The sequence below is a fragment of the Vicia villosa genome, linkage group LG5, assembly GCF_029867415.1.
Source record: "Vicia villosa cultivar HV-30 ecotype Madison, WI linkage group LG5, Vvil1.0, whole genome shotgun sequence".
Classification (NCBI taxonomy): domain Eukaryota; kingdom Viridiplantae; phylum Streptophyta; class Magnoliopsida; order Fabales; family Fabaceae; genus Vicia; species Vicia villosa.
In genome coordinates, this window is record NC_081184.1 from 148,281,540 (window position 1) to 148,298,987 (window position 17,448).

At 34.6% G+C, this 17,448-nt stretch overlaps 1 protein-coding gene across 1 annotated transcript; it reads right to left on the reverse strand.

The window, feature by feature from the left end:
- Positions 1 to 3,649, reverse strand: LOC131603110 (large ribosomal subunit protein uL3). The gene is made up of 6 exons (XM_058875367.1): positions 3,593 to 3,649; positions 3,388 to 3,487; positions 1,663 to 1,773; positions 1,229 to 1,533; positions 594 to 1,003; positions 1 to 438 (listed from the first exon to the last, which is right to left on the reverse strand). The coding sequence occupies exons 2-6, from the start codon at positions 3,470 to 3,472 to the stop codon at positions 180 to 182; spliced, it is 1,170 nt and encodes a 389-aa protein (XP_058731350.1). The 5' UTR covers positions 3,473 to 3,487; positions 3,593 to 3,649; the 3' UTR covers positions 1 to 179.
- Between the last annotated feature and the right edge of the window lie 13,799 nt (positions 3,650 to 17,448).

A 17,448-nucleotide genomic window follows, 5' to 3' on the forward strand; every position in this document is an offset into this window, starting at 1 on the left:
TCAAAGTAAAACAGATCATTCATGTTCCAGAGCAAATAACAAAATTGTCTTCTCAATGAGAAATGTAAACGACTTACTTTTTAACAATCAAACACTGAAATGACTTATTTTGATGCAAAAATTAATTGCAAAGGTATCTCTAGACAGAGCCGATAAACATAAATATAATAAAATAAAAACTAAGCCTTCAAACGACCATAAAACTTCTGTTTCTCCTGAGTAGTCTGGAAGCGACCATGTCCAAACTTGGAGGAGGTGTCAATGAACTTCAGCTTGATCTCTTCAAGAGCCAACCGAGATGTCTGCTTCAGTAGTGACTGCCGAAGAGTGACGACCCGCTTCTTTGGTCCAACACAACCTCCTTTCACCATAAGATAGTCATGTTTCACTATACCATAATGAGGAAATCCGCCCATAGGAGTAATATCCTTCTCAGTCCTGTAAGCAAAATCACACAAAGAACATAATAAATTAAATATTGCAGAAACTGATAAAGAGAATTACAATTGCAATCACCACAATTCAAAACCTTTGAGCTTTCCTAAAGATACACATTTTATTGGCAAAACTTTTCTACTACAATGCCTGCCTACCTGTCGAATTCTGTGATGGCTGTGTGTGACTCTTGGTCAGTCTTGCCAACCTTGTAGATCTTCTTGTTCAATTCAGTACGATGATGGTATCCATTCTGACCAGCCCTGGCAACTGTGAAAGAAACACGAGCAGGGTGCCAAGCACCAATACAAGCAACCTTCCTTAGACCTCTGTGTGTCTTCCGTGGAAGGCGGGTGACACCCCAACGAGTTACCACACCTTCGTAACCTTTACCTTTAGTCACTCCAATGATATCAATCATCTCATCCTTTTGAAAAACAGCATCAACAGGGACTTGTTTTTCAAAGAAACTGTATGAATAGTCCACCTTTTGGCTTATTGTTCCACCATTAACTTGGATCTCTATCAAATGAGCTTTCTTTTGTTTTAGACCCTTCAACTTCCTTATCTTTAGTAAACAAAGACATACCATTAAGTTACAACCATAATAGTTTCAAGTACACATAAAATAATAACACCATGGGACTTTTAATTAGTAAAAAAATTGACATGGACGATCACAATTTAACAGAACAGAGTTACACAATAGGAGATATTTATGATATTAGAACAACATAAAATTAACAGCAAAAAAACAAACTCTACAAAGATAAAAGAAAAACATCTTTGGTACCTGAGTATGAGCAAGAACACGGATGACAGTAGCATATTTTTTCAATTTCTCAAGCTGAGTTTGAATATCCTTCTTCCCTTCTTCTGTTTCATACTTTTTGGAATATTTGGTAAAAGCCTTCTTCTTTGACTTGCACCAGTTCTTGTAAAACCGACGCTTGATATCTTCACTGAGATGCTGAGCCCAGACAGTATTCAGAGTGCGAAGGCCTCGTGGTGTCTTCACATATCCCACCACTCCAACAACAACAAGTGGAGGAGTTTCAATGATAGTGACAGCTTCACATGTCTCTTTCTTATGAAGCTCTACAACAGCAAGGAATATTATCAGTACAAATTAACATTGAACAAATCTAGAAGCCAATATGAGAAGAAAAAGAACAGACTAAATGATCACATAATGATCTCTAAAGAATTTCAAAACATGACACTTACTGGATCCAGGCTTCTCAACCTCCCTAACAATATGGGTCATCCCAGACTTGTAGCCAACAAAAGCAGTCAAGCTGCATGGTTTGGTAGGATCATCTTTTGGAAAGGCTTTCACTGCAGTGGCAAATTAGATGAGTTGTTCAGGGAAAAAGAACAGTGACATAACATCAATAACCACTGATGCAATAGAAGTATATGAATGACCATAGGGATATACATAAATAATATATATTCTACAATTGGTATCAAGAAAACTAAAGAACACACATATATGAAAGCTAGTCACATGACATAATAAATAAACAAAAATATACTATTAGGCTCGAGAACAATTAGATTTGTATTTCAAAGTTGATCACCAACCTGAGACATAAACATAAACATTAAACATAGATATACAAAGACAGACAAATGAGACAAAAATGGTCAGTAGCTAGGTTAATAGATAATTAAGCATGCCATGACATTATGTTAACGCACCATTGTTCCACCAATAACAGCTATGTCCCATAGTCAGTAGTTAGTAGTTAGTTATGGATAAGGAGGCATAGCATACATATGGTGAGCAGCAATAATGGTCAATGACCCTGGACCAATAACCCAATTAGTTCTATACATGTGACCCACAATGAGAAGAGGAATTGAAATAGCTAAATGATGATGTGCAATGTTAGTCAGCCATCTCTGTCAGCAGCTTCAATAAAGTTGAGCCACAAGATCCGGATTCAAGATAAATTCATGAAGAAATGGAATCTCTTTGGGATCCATGAATAACTAGTAAGAACTAAATAACCATCAAACAAATCTTTACTGGTTCACAAACAAATAACATAGTTGTAATCTGATAGAACTCATTTGAAAAAATGCAAACAAGGATATGAATTAGAGATGTGAATAGTGAAGCAGCAGTGTCATCTCATAATGTATAAAATCATAACCAATAACTCATTTTATTACATAACTAGGGAAAAAAACATTAAATCCATTACAATGAATGAACGTTAAGACCATAAATTAGAGAAAAATTTACAACAACAAAAATACATTTGAAAAACTTCCAAAAAATAACAATAATTTTTTTTAGAACAAAACATTGTCAATTATATTATAATTCTAAATTAAGGCAAATATGATTCATGTCTACATTCTATTACCTTTGAATTTTAAACTTAGATAAAGTTTTTTTTTGACAAAACTTGGATAAAGTTAAAAAACAATTAAAATGTAATATTTAATTGACAAAAGCATAAAAATAATTATTCAATAAAAAAATTAAAGTTTATACCATTAAATGGTTCATATGGCTGCAAATGTAAATCTTGGATCTAATTGAAAAATATAATTTTAAAATCATGTATTAGTGCATCAATCATGATACAACCAAATTCCAATAGTAATGAAGAAATGCTTCCAAACCAAAGGCCTATGGCAAAACAGATGCCAATTCTCTAGCTCATTTGTATTCCAAACCAAAACCCTAACAAAAGGATTAAGGCTAGATAAGCCGTTTTTGAGATTCCAGCCTTGATTAACCAGTTATCAGTGGAAGCGATTTCAATCATCACAAAAGGAAATGGCAATAACATGATAATGCACCGAAAAACATTCAGCTAGAAAATTCAATTAAGATCCTTTAATTTTGATTTTGAAATCATTCATTTTTTTAAAACCTTTAAAAAAAACGTAGTTAAATTAAGTGATAAAAAGTGAAAATGAAGTGTAAAAAACCTTTTCCGCGATGGCGAGCAGCTCGCTTCCTAGGGAGAAAGCCGAGAGAACCGTGTCTTGGGTGCTCAAACTTTCTGTGAGACATATTTTCTTACTTCAACTGCAAAAACAACAACAACGAAAAAAGGAAATTAACAGATCCAAACCATTGAAGAGTTAATAACAGATCTGAGAATGAAAGGAGAATAGCATCGAAAAAGCTTACCAGCCGCTACAGTATGAGAAGGGGGAAAATGTTGTGATGTTAAGGTACTAGACTCTACGTTTATATAACGGTTTCTCAGTCTACCCTAGAATAACTAACTAAATAGGCTTCGGATCCAAATATTTATGGGCTTAAAGGTGTGCTCGGCTAGAAGAAGAGAATTTCATCTAGCACCGCCTCAATTAAATCTCGCACCCTATGTATTTTCACAGTATAAAATATATCTTTCTCATTTTTTTCATTTTATTAATTACATTTTATAAATAAATAAAAAATCTCTATTGAAAAATTCAATAGATCATACAAAGAAATCGATTTAGGTTTTTATCGAGTTAATTAAAATATTTGGGGTGTATCAAAAGATTTACCCAATGTTTCAAAAATATGGTGTTTCGAGCTGGCCCGAAGAAAGTAATGATTTATTCGTCTTCAAATTAAAAATTTAATTTAAATAATTATTCTTAATATATTATTTTATGTATTTCATCTTTTTACTATAATTTTTTTTATATCAAATTTTGAAAAATCATTTTAAAAAATTAAAACTATTTCAAATACTTTTTCATAAAAATTATTTTTGAGGTAATCTTTTTGAAAATTTGTAATTTCAATTATGTGTTAATCTTCAATAATATATATTTATGTTATAAGATCAAAATTATTCTTTCAATTTATTAAAAACGAACTTAAAATAATTTTTAATATTTTAAAAAGCATTTTTATAAAAATCTATTTTTAAAGGTAAAACAAATAGGCATGTAATATTTTTGAAAAGAAATAAATTATTTATTAAAAATCTAATACAATTATTTTATTTTGATTATTTAAGTTAATTGTGTTTATTTTCTTAGGAAATAAAAACAAAATTAATTTCGTTTGAAGCTAAAACTGGTTTCCTCTCATTACTATAAAGTTGATCATGAACTAGTTAACTAGCTCCTCCATATATATTCTTTGGAATAGGAGACAGGTACTAAATTTTGTTCCAACTAGAGGATTACGGGAGGTGGGGCCCTTTTCACCCTATATATTTGTTATCTACATGGAAGTCTTGTCGTAGACAATCATCAAGGCAGTTGATGAAGGTCAATTGAAACCTCTCAGGTTATCTCGTAATGGACCCCTTTATCGCAATTCAAACTTGTCAGGTTATCTCGTAATTGACCCCCTTTATCGCGTTTATTCATCCCAAACTATTATATATAAGTGATTTGGCTACCTCCGCCAACTTCTGTTTTTACTTATAGAATGGTTAGGAATTTTTTGTAGAAAGATAATTCAAACTCTAGTGTGCATCTCGTTGGCTGGAATAAAATTACTAAGCCCAAAAAGTTAGGTGGTCTTGGGATCCGGAAAGCAAAAGAGGTCAATACTTCTATGTTGGGTAAGCTAGTTTGGGGTTTCCACCGCAGTTGTGATTCACAATGGGTCCAAGTTTTGAAGCATAAGTACATCAGTGAGGAAACGTTCCTTAATATGAAGAAGAAACTGAGATCAGTTAGTTGGAATGCAATTATGAAAGTTCTCTCTACTCTTAAAGATGACTTTTGTTGCACCCTAAAATTTTCCCTTATATTGGTTTCAAGTTATAGTAGACGTTTATTTCTTCGTTCAACATAATTAAAAAATTACAGAGTTTCCACTGTTTCAAAAATTCGTTCATACGACACGAGTGCAAAATTTGTAACTTCCAACGGCAAATTACAAAAAGATCTCTCGATGAGTTGGCCTAGGTGGATCTTTGTAAGCATCTAGTGTCATATAAGGATGTGACACTCTAAAATATCATTAGATGTAGTGGATGCATCATGTGTGACTCACAATCCAAGTGTTAAGAATAGAAGACTATGCCATCCAAGGGACACGTCTGACGATGGTCGTCATACAATATGTAGCTTATAACATTTGTTATAGTAAGGTCAAGAAACACTCTAAAGGGATCAGTCACCTGATTCCCTATGAGCGGGACGAATGCACAAGCACGTGGTTGATCCTTAGTGTAGTCATCAACATAGACCAGCTGGAGATGCGTGGAAAGTGATGGAGGATCCATGCTTGAAAATGGTACAGATGAAATATTAGTAATGGCGTAGCTTAAGTGTTATGAAAATTATACAGTAATAGTAAAGATGCAAATATATTACAATAAACAGCGTGTAGCTTGTTGTCATCTGTCTGATCTTCCAAAGACAACATTCAACTAACTTTGAGTACATGTAAACTAAGCAAGCGCCCCCCAATTGTACTCATGAATCCGCTCGAAGTCAATAAAATATATGAGGTAAACCACATCGACATAATAAGCATTATTGTCCGCAAATATCGACGTGTTAATCAAGTACATGAGGTATAACCACATCGACATGCTTTACAATGCAGACAAACGTAATGCGAAAGTGCACTTCCGTATTTCTGGAAAATCAAATTCTAAAAAAATACGGAAGTGCATTTGTGTAGTTTCCTGAAACTCAAAAAATGCAAAATGGGCATAAACGCGGGGAAAACGAAAAATGACTTAAAACACATGGGTCAATAAACTACCAAACAATGAGTGTAACTACCTACATAGTAATATTTTTTACAAAACTTAATGTATTTATTTTGTATTGCATGAAGAGAAAATCAAATGTGAAAAAAACTTGGATTGTAAAACTTACAAAATGTGTAGCTGATATTGAAACACTTAGATTACATGAATGTTGAGAAATAATTGACAAACCACTTGAATTGAATGAAGTAGAAAATGCTCTTGGATTGATTAAAAAAACTTGAGGTATTATAGAAATGACCTGAGAAGAGATTTTGGTATGTTTTGTTGGAAATGAGGTAGGGGGTCTGAGACGTATTAGACTAAAAACTCGTCCGAAGGTCTGCTTCTATATTTTTTTCTACAGATATATATTTCCGTACTAGTAATTGGCAAAATAAGAGTGTGACTCACTTACAATTAGATGATGAGGTACGGAATGGGGTGCATCCGAAATTATATTTTCGAATTCTAAAAATATTGTTGTTTTTTCACAATGGTGCGTGAACACCACCAAAAATATGAAAAATAATGTCCTTAATTAATAGATAAATTGAATGAATAAATGTTTAATGAATCCAATTCTTATCCTTACCATCATATCCACTATAAGTCTACATCAAATCAATTTCTCCTATTTAAAACAATACATTTGATAATAATTTTCAAATTCTTCCACCAAATATATATATATATATATATATATATATATATATATATATATATATATATATATATATATATATATATATATATATAAATAAACAGACAATGATTCATTCAAAAGAAAATGAGTAAAAGGGGTACTTAAACCCTTGACAAACAACACAAATTACACTCTTTACCTAAGACAATCAGGGTAAGATGTTCCAAACATGAAAACTACTAGAAATAGAAGATTTACGATCTATTCGCATCCACTTCCATGATAAAATTTAATCACCGACAAGCATTCTTCATCAACCAAATGCTCCAGACAGAGGTCAACCAAATCATACTGACAATATTTCTATCAACTTTATTCTTCATCTTTTGACAAATTAAAATGAAATCCACAAACAGAAATGCCGATAGCGGATCTCCTTGATGTAATCCTCTCTCCACCTTGAAGTTCGTCGTAGCACTACCGTTCACAAGCAACTGACGAGGAATTATTAAGGACACATTCATCCGTTTAATCCATAGGCTTCCAAATCCCATCGTAGTAAACAAAAATCTCAAGTAAATACAGCCCACACTGACCTTTTCGGAATCCACCTTCAAGACCATACAACTTCTTTTTTCTCTTTTAGGCCAAATATAAGACTTCATTCACCATCAAATATATTACTTCTCCAAACCCAATACCACCCCCACGCCATAACATCTAAACCATAATTCCCCCCTTGATCAACTTAAACCTCCATAGCCATTACTTACCATAAGTTAAACTTTTGCATCCTACTTATACCTAAATCCCCATATTCACAATCTAACCAAATACTATCCCAATGACCTTGATTGCTCGAACACAATTTCTCATTGCTTTAATTAGTATTTGAACAAAACACATAGAAGGTTTTACTTTAAATCGTTGGAATTTGGAAAAGGATATAGATAAGATCAAGAAATTGAGTGTTTTACTTTCAAAATCAAGTCTCACTTCACCGTTCCCAATTTCAAGTAAACTGAAGAACACTGATATCCCAATGGAGAAATATAGTTAAGATAATTTGAAATGTACAACAATGTTCGATTCACCAAAGCAAATATATACAATCACTCTAACACAGTGAAATATTAAGATAAACATAATCCACACATCATAAAAACACGATTCATCACTTTCTTCTTCTCTTGATTATCTTAGCTTTATGATCAACAGCAGGTAAAGGAGATGTAACTCTATATAACTCTTCATTAACGTACCGATACCTCTTCTTTCTTCTCGGAAAGCACCTTTCATCATCTTCAGAATCTGTCATCTCAGTTGCCACCGGTGGTGCCGAAATGGACGATGATGATAATACATATTCAGAATCAACCTTGTTATCGTGATTCACGCTGTAGCTATTGCTATTGTTGATACTGTTTCGATCTTGTTCGGAATCTCCGCTGCTGAGTTGTATGAGAAGCTTCGCGGCTTCGATCTCCGATAGGGAAGGCTTTACCGGCGATGTTTTCTTCGTCTTCGTGCCCTTTTCCATGAATATCAGTTTGTTTGGTTGGGACGAAATATCTTGATTAAGAATTTTGGCAACATGTTTTATTTATAGTTTTAAATTGGAGTAAAGGGTAAGTCGGTTACTGTAGATATTTATTTTCTTATTGTTTTTGTTAATTGTTACCTTGGAGTGCCTTACTTACCAATCCAATTTATTAATTTAAGCTCTCTTTTCCAAGCGAAACATGAGAGTTTATAGGGCATGAGCTTGAATGACTTCAAAATTAGTTTAGTAAAGTTCCCATTAATTTATATGCTAATGTCTTAAAAAAATATCATTCATTTTAATTGATTTTAATTGATAAAGAACAATATAAATTTTACTAAAACAAAAGGATGAAATTATTTGGAATTCAAGTTTTAGTGGTCAAAGTTTTGACTGATTATAGAGTCTGATATGCAACGTTGGTGATGACAAAGTTATTGATTGAATGGACATTGGATATGAATCTAAGATGACATGTTAGTTTAATTCAAATAAACATTGCAACAAAAGGAAGAAAACTCCACACAAAGATGAGAACCAAGTAATAAAATTAGAATGATCTAGAAACATTTAATGATAATACTTGATTAAAATAAAATTCTAGAGATATTAAGACTAGTCTAGTTCATGTAGTTAGAAGATTTTAGAACTAATAACGTTATAATAAAATATTATATTTTTATTTAATAATATTCTCCTAAGTTCTATGATTAATATTTCTATAAAGTTCTATATGATTCTCCATGGGTTGGAAGAAACCCATACTCGAATCAAGGAAGATCAATTACATTGAGAGTTGTAGAGAATCCACGATCACCATGAAGCTATACTTTTTAGACATTGTTATTTATCTTCTAAACAATTATGAAAGGACCATCAACTCTTAGGAATAACTTCACATTTGGTTTATTAGGAAATTGTTCCTTCCGCAAGTGCATCTATATCAGGTCTTTTTCTTTGAATATATGCCATTTGTTGGTTTTATGTCACTGAGTTTTATACTTTAAATATTGTTTCTCAATTCCCTCACAAACTTGCTCGTGCAACTTTTTGATTTCGTCTGCTTTATGCCTTGCATATGCACTATAATGAGCTTTATATTTTTCGCCCAAGAATGGATTAGGCCTAAGAATATAAAACTCAATAAAACAAAAGATGATTTTAATGGTTTTCTATAATGATGTCAGTTGTATGATGTCAGATATATAATAAATCATTGTCACAACTATTTTCTAAAGGAATATTTTAGGACCTCTAGAACAAGCATATACCAACCCTAGAAGAGCACTTGATCCAGACAAATGAATGAAGCAGTACTATAAGACGTCACAACAAATTATATTTTGATATCTATCTGTCTAAACGATGATGATTGGACCAAAGATTATAGATCTCCAAACACCCTAGGGAAACTCATATATAAGGGACCACAAATGTCAAATCAAGACACACACAAATTTCCTAAACTTAATTTATACCCATAGTCATTGATTTGGGTGTTAGAGTGTTTATAGGTACCACCCACAATTCACTCAAAACAACAAGACTCAAAAAATCTTCAAGCCCGAAATTGCTTGGACCCTACTATACTCATCATTAAGAAAGTGCTTCATGACATGAAGGAACACGTTGAAATTTCATTGCAGTCGATATTGTGATTTTGATGTTGTATCCATTATTCGATTTTTGTGTGTATGTATATTGATTTATCGCCTTTGTATTATTTTTTTTGTTATTTTTGTGTAACTTTATGCTTCACTTGTTAGATATGTACCATAAAAAACTTATCCATTTAATATATTATATTTGATTCCATATAATTATGTTCTAGCCTTTTTTACAATTTGATACAAGTCAAGATATTGAGTGTTACTTGAATCTCAAGTTAGAAGTCTTAAATCAAGGTTTTTGAAAGTCTTAATTCAAATCAAACATTGTGTGATTGAAATCATGAACTTGCTTGGAAGTGAAGCTGAAGCTGCTAAAGCTAGAGCCATAGAAGATCAAATGAGTTATAGAGAAGTTAGATGATTGCCTTGGTTGGAAGCATCAAGGAAGCCATTAAGTTTCTTAAGGTTCCGGGATTTGACCTTTGTAAAGCCCGGAAAAATAAGTATATGCTTGATTTGGACGTTTGTGACGTTTATTGGAATTTTACCGTTTTTGGAGTCGTTTCAATCGGTATTAGTTCGGGATGGCGGACTAATATTTAATTGAAGGTTTTCATATTTTTGATACTAGAAATATTATTAAGGTAATATTCCGCGCTTTGGGGCATTTGAACGATATTTGAGCGTAGGGGCATTTTGGTCATTTCCGCGGGATAGATATTTTCTTTATAAGAAAGAAAAATTGTGAGAAAGGAAAAAGGGATGGAAAGAAAGAAGAGAAGAGAGGAAGAAGAAGAGCAAAGAGGAAAAACAAGAGAAAGTGGAGGATTCTCAACCGAATCGATTGTCGATCGTCACAATAGCAAGGTAAGGGGGTGAATCTAATTTATCTTGGATGTATGATTCTTATAGTCTTGTTCTTGTTCTTGTTCTTGTTCTTCTTGTTCCAATTTCCACAATTTTCTTGTGTGGTCTTTGTTTGATCTAAGTTTGTTTGAGAATGATTGTATGATGATCAAATGATATCCTTGTTGTGTTATGGTGATTGATCATGTTTGTTTTCCATTTCTATGGCTTGATTGAGTTTGTATAAAATGTTAGGTTTTGAGATAGATTGATGAATCAACCATGAAAAGTTTGATGTTAGGTTGTTTCTATGGTTTGTATGTGTTGTATTGGTGTTATAATGATGTTTTGGAGTGGTTTTGGTGGGTATAAAAGGGTTAGAACCGTTCTGGTTCGTTCTGGTTTTTTCTGGGTTTACGCAGGTCCGCTGAGCGGAGGTGGGTCCGCTGAGCGGAGGTTCTTTTGCAGAAAAATCTCTGTGAGGGTCCGCAGAGCGGAGCTGAAGCGGACAACAGCATTTTCTGTTTTTCCAAAACTTTGAAACTTCGTAACTCTTGAACCGTAACTCCGATTTTGTCGCCTTTAGAAGCGTTGGAAAGCTAACGCAATGAACTATATTATTATCTAATTAAATGATTCATAGTATGTAGTACCCCATTATTTTTATTAGGATCAAGTGATGAGTTGTGTAGTATGTTCAATTATCCAAACTTTGAAACCTTGTAACTTTTGATTCGTAGCTCCGTTTCGTACGCTGTTCGAAGTGTTAGGAAGCTAGTTGGATGTTCTATATGATAGTATAGGCTTGGTTAGCTTGTTATTAATTAGTTATGAGGTGTTGTTGATGAAAACACATAATTGTTTATATGCGCGATATGACTGGTAAATAATCATAGTGCTTGGTGGTAATTGTTAATGATGTAGGATGTAGTAGTGGTTGGTTGATTTTCATAAATGGTTTTGTGAACTAGTGCATGATAAATCATGATGATGTGTTGTGTGAATATTATCGTATTGGTACGAGGTATGTGATTAGTTGTCGATAACATGAGATCCTATTCATATATGTTATGTATTAATAAATGTTCATTCTTGATATGTGACAATGTTTGGTTGTTTGTTATTAACATGATGTGTGGCCTTATGGCAAGTCATTGTTGTTATGAGAATGATGTATTATCATTGTTGAATTATTGTTATTATAACTTGTTGATGATGTATTGATGGAGTTGGGGGCCAATGGCCAATATTAATTTGAGGTGATGCAATTATGCGATCATTTATGCCGATGTGGCCAGTATGTTTTGACGGTGAATGTGTGTTGTGTGCTTATTAATGCCTGTGTGGTAATTATGGTGTGATGTAATTGATAACGATGTTATTAATCGGGGATGTATCCTTTTGGATAGAATATAAACGATGTAACGTGAGTGTATGATCGTGTTATATTGTTGATGATGTTGTTGTCGTGTAATAGAGTCATATATTTGCACAACATAACATTTCAATACGTTAATGGCGGAATACTGTTAACAGATGGCCTCCGGGCATTGGTTACCAGTAGGAGCTTAATGCTCGGTAACGGTATATTAGCCTGAGTGGCAAGAGGTCATCAGTGGGAGCTGCGTGCTCGATGACGACAGCCTGCGGGTTTCCTGAGTGGAATAAAGTCTCAGCATAATGCTCGGCAGGTGTATTTGTCATAATGACAAGGAGGAGTTTTACTCCAGATTTGGTACCACATGCATATGCATAGTCGAGTCTCATTCATCATCGTCAGTCTTTATAATTTATGTTATCATTCATGTGTCACATTACTTATTTATTGATTGTGGTTAAACGAGTGGATTACTTTGTTGTATGATTCTTGATGATACTTGTTGGCATTACTATAATTGTCATGCTTTCATTATGAATTATATTCTCACCCTTCTGCTGATTTGATGCTTGAGTGGCATCCTGCAGATTAGCCGCTTTGGGAGTCTCTTGGAAGAGGTAGTTCTCTTGTTGGTCTTGTCGGTTGCTCTGATACGTAACACCGGGTAGTCGGGAGTCTGCTGTTATTTATTTGTATATGACTCTTTTGAACATGTATATATGATAACGTGCCATTGTGTATTGTAAACACTTTATCTTGGGAAACTCCTCTTTGAGAGTGAGAGATTTACGTATACATATATGTTCATATCTTCCGTGTGTTATGTATCATGTTATTGGCAGGTGTGTATGCTTTTGGCATCGCTGATGCCCGTTTGTTTTTCTAGGTGTTTGTTTGGTTACTTAGTGTAACATCCTAATTGTGTTGTATGAAATTTTAAATACTCTGATATTTTCTTGCCTAAATGCTTTGGGTAGAATTGGGGTGTTACATTAGTGGTATCAGAGCAGGTCGGTCTGTCCGGCCAGTGTTGTCTAATGTTGTTTAATTCCTCAGTATGTGATAAGTGTGTGGAGCACTGTCAGTACTTGTTGTGCCTCTAGTCGGTTGTATGCAGGAGTGGTTTGAAGCTAAGTGGGGGAGAACATATGCTTCTCGGATATGTTTCAGTTGCAAGATGTTAGTATGCTACTGAGGGCAGCAGTACTAGTGTTGTTGGAATTTGTTATTTTCTGAAGTGAAGGCGACTTGGACTTAAGACTTTGGTTGTTAATCAAGTTGTAGTGTCACGGAGTAGATGTTGGTTAATTCTAAAGAATGGAATTTAGAGAGTTGTGATGCTCTAACGCTACTGATGGACTATGAAGTTGTTGTTTGAGTAGCCTTGTGTGAAGTGTCGTTGTTGGATCAATGATTAAGGAAAGTATTGTGGTAGACTCTATTGTAGGAGTTATTGACGTTGTTGGAAATGTTCTGAGACTCGAGTAAGAATTAGGAATATGAAGAGATGAGTAGGATCTCAGGTATTTTGTTTTGAGATGTTGTTAGAAGTGTTTTGGTACGTAGCTACCGGACGTCGGTGTTAGCTGGTTCAGATGATCTTGAGAGATTTGTGAATTGTGGAATCAAAGTGCTTCTGTGCTATGAGCAAAAGTTGGAAAAGAATATTATTAATGTTGGTACTGATAGTTTATACTCTATTATGATTGTCGGCTACCTATTGACAAATTGAGGACTTGATCACCCTTAATCTCTTGTTGATAGTAGACGGAATCGTATTGGACGTGATAGGCTTATCTGGCTTGTTTGATAATATTGGAAGTGAATGAGTCAGTCCAAGGTGGTATGACGTTGTTTATGTTGTCGACGATTTTGGATGTTCTTGAGAAAGAGCAATTGTTTGGATTGCGGATAGTTGCGCATTTGTATAAGTGTTTCTTGAAGGTTTAATTGATTCATCGTCGAAAAGATGAATTTTGTCTTGGAGTTCTATTTTGACGGATTTAGTTCCTAGAAATATTGTGGTGTCGAGGGTTCCGTATCGGATGCCAACTTCTGAGTTGAAAGAGTTGAGAAGTCAACTTAAGGATTTTCTTAAGAAGAGGTTTGTTCGTTCGAGCGTGTTGCCGTATGGTGCACGTGTTTTGTTGGCTAAGAAGGAAGGTTCTACGAGGCTTTGTGTCGATTTTAGACAATTGAGAAAAGTGACAATTAAGGAAAAGTATCCACTTTCGAGGATTGATATTTTGATGGATCAAATTGGTTTGAGCTTGTTTGTTTTGCAAGTTTGAATTGAGGTATAGGTATCATCAGTGTGAAGATGACCATGCTAAGTACTTGAGAATTTTTTTGTCCGTGTTGGGAAGAAGAAGTTGTTTGCTAAGTCTCCTTATGTGAGTTTTTGGTCGAGTGAAGTGAATGTTCAAGGGGTAAGTGGGGGTTTATGCTTTTATGCAAGTTAAGATTTTTGAAAGGATTTATCTGTCACAAAATTTAGAGTTGGCAGTTGTTATTTCTATTTGGGAAACTTGAAGGCACTAATTATTTGGATCGAGATTTGTGTGTGTAAGTAACTACAAGAGTTTGAAGTATTTGTTTGATCATAACGAGTTGAATATGAGAAACCATTGCATACGTCTATGTTGATGATTCGAGTATTGTGATTGTTGAAACAGTTGTGAGATTTGAGTTTGGTTCGTAAAGCGACTTCTTCAAGTGTTGAGCTTTATATGTGAAAGCTTACTTATGGTATTCTTGATGAGATTAGAAAAGGTCAGGAATCAGATTTGAATGGGTTGATAAGATGACATTTATTAGTCAAAGATAAAGATGGTGATCTTCGGATTGATAAGAACAATGTCATGGGATGTCATGATCAAGTTTGTATTCCTAATGTTCGGATTTGAAAAGAGGACTTTGGATGAGGTGCGTCATAGTGATTTGAGTATTCATCCTGACGTACTAAGATATATCAAGATTTGAGAAGGTCATTTTTAGTGGCAAGGTAATGAAGAAGGATATGAAGGGTTTTGTTTAATTGTGTTCGACTTGTCAGGAGTCGTCTGGTTTCATGTAACTGTTATCCATTCCTGAGTAGAAGTGGAATAGCATTTCTATGGATTTTGTTTCTGGTTTTCCGAGGACATCGAGTAATTGTGAGGTGATTTGGGTTATTGTGGATGTATTGACGAAGTCTGCTCACGTTATTTCGATAAGAATGGATTAACCGATGGGAGTACTGGCGAGTGGTATGTTGATAAAATTGTTTGTTAGTTTGTTTGTTTGCATGGTGTTTTGAAAGGTATTGTTTAGATTGAGATCTGAGGTTTATTTCTGAAATTTTGAGAAGGTTCGCAAAGTACTCTGGGTACAAAGTTGCGCCGAGTTTGGCGTCTCGTCCTCAAACGGATGGTCAGACTGAGAGGACGATTTGGTCACTTAAGGATCTATGAGGGCTTGTGTTGTGAAACAAGGATGTGTTTGGATTAGCTTTTTGCCTTTGATTGGATAATACAAAGACTTTTGTCTGGTGTGCAAGCTGACACAGCATATTAAGAGGTTGAGTATGATAAGAGAAAAAATGAGTTTCTGATGAATACTAGAAGGAGTTGGAAGTTGGTTATGAAATTGGTAAATCTGTTTGTTGTGGGAAATCAGAGTGCGCATCGGAAGCGTGAAATGACGCGGTTCGTATGTGCGTGTATGAATTGTTAGAGTTCAAATTGTGGACAGTGGATGTGGTAGGAACTATAAGACCACCAGATGTTTTGGTTACATGTTTGACTGCTATGTTTTGGCATGGTTGTTTGGATGTTGTGCGACCGGGATGTTGGTATTCTAGTTTTGCAGAGGTTGTTCAGAAGCTGTATATGTCATGGAACTTTATGTCCTTATCTATGATGATGTCTCGTTTCCATGGTGATGGTTCGAGTACATGTAGCTAATTCCTTGGATGGGGGATTAGAGGTGTGTTGCCTTTGATGACGGTAACAATCTGGATGCGGTTTGGTTGAAAAGTGCATTGTATGGGCATTGCATCTTGTTCTTGTTGGTTGTGTCTTGGTTATTTCTTGTGTTTTGGTGTTAGTCGATGAGTGCATTGTATGGGCATTGCATCTCTTTGTCGTTGTTGTGTTTTGGTTGTTTTGCTTTTAGCTAGAGTGATTCGTTGTTTGACGCTGATGGTGTCGTTGTTTTTCGTGGCTTGATAGTTGGTTAGTCGGAGGCGAGAGCGTATCCAAGTTCGTTTGCGTTTGGGATATTTCCGAGGACGGAAATCTTCTAAGTGGGGGAGAGTTGTAACGCCCGGAAAAATAAGTATATGCTTGATTTGGACGTTTGTGACGTTTATTGGAATTTTACCGTTTTTGGAGTCGTTTCAGTCGGTATTAGTTCGGGATGGCGGACTAATATTTAATTGAAGGTTTTCATATTTTTGATACTAGAAATATTATTAAGGTAATATTCCGCGTTTTGGGGCGTTTGAACGATATTTGAGCGTAGGGGCATTTTGGTCATTTCCGCGGGATAGATATTTTATTTATAAAAAAGAAATATTGTGAGAAAGGAAAAAGGGATGAAAAGAAAGAAGAGAAGAGAGGAAGAAGAAGAGCAAAGAGGAAAAACAAGAGAAAGTGGAGGATTCTCAACCGAATCGATTGTCGATCGTCACAATAGCAAGGTAAGGGGGTGAATCTAATTTATCTTGGATGTATGATTCTTATAGTCTTGTTCTTGTTCTTGTTCTTCTTGTTCCAATTTCCACAATTTTCTTGTGTGGTATTTGTTTGATCTAAGTTTGTTTGAGAATGATTGTATGATGATCAAATGATATCCTTGTTGTGTTATAGTGATTGATCATGTTTGTTTTCCATTTCTATGGCTTGATTGAGTTTGGATAAAATGTTAGGTTTTGAGATAGATTGATGAATCAACCATGAAAAGTTTGATGTTAGGTTGTTTCTATGGTTTGTATGTGTTGTATTGGTGTTATAATGATGTTTTTGAGTGGTTTTGGTGGGTATAAGAGGGTTAGAACCGTTCTGGTTCGTTCTGGTTTTTTCTGGGTTTACGCAGGTCCGCTGAGCGGAGGTTCTTTTGCAGAAAAATCTCTGTGAGGGTCCGCTGAGCGGAGCTGAAGCGGACAACAGCATTTTCTGTTTTTCCAAAACTTTGAAACTTCGTAACTCTTGAACCGTAACTCCGATTTTGTCGCCGTTTGAAGCGTTGGAAAGCTAACGCAATGAACTATATTATTATATAATTAAATGATTCATAGTATGTAGTAACCCATTATTTTTATTAGG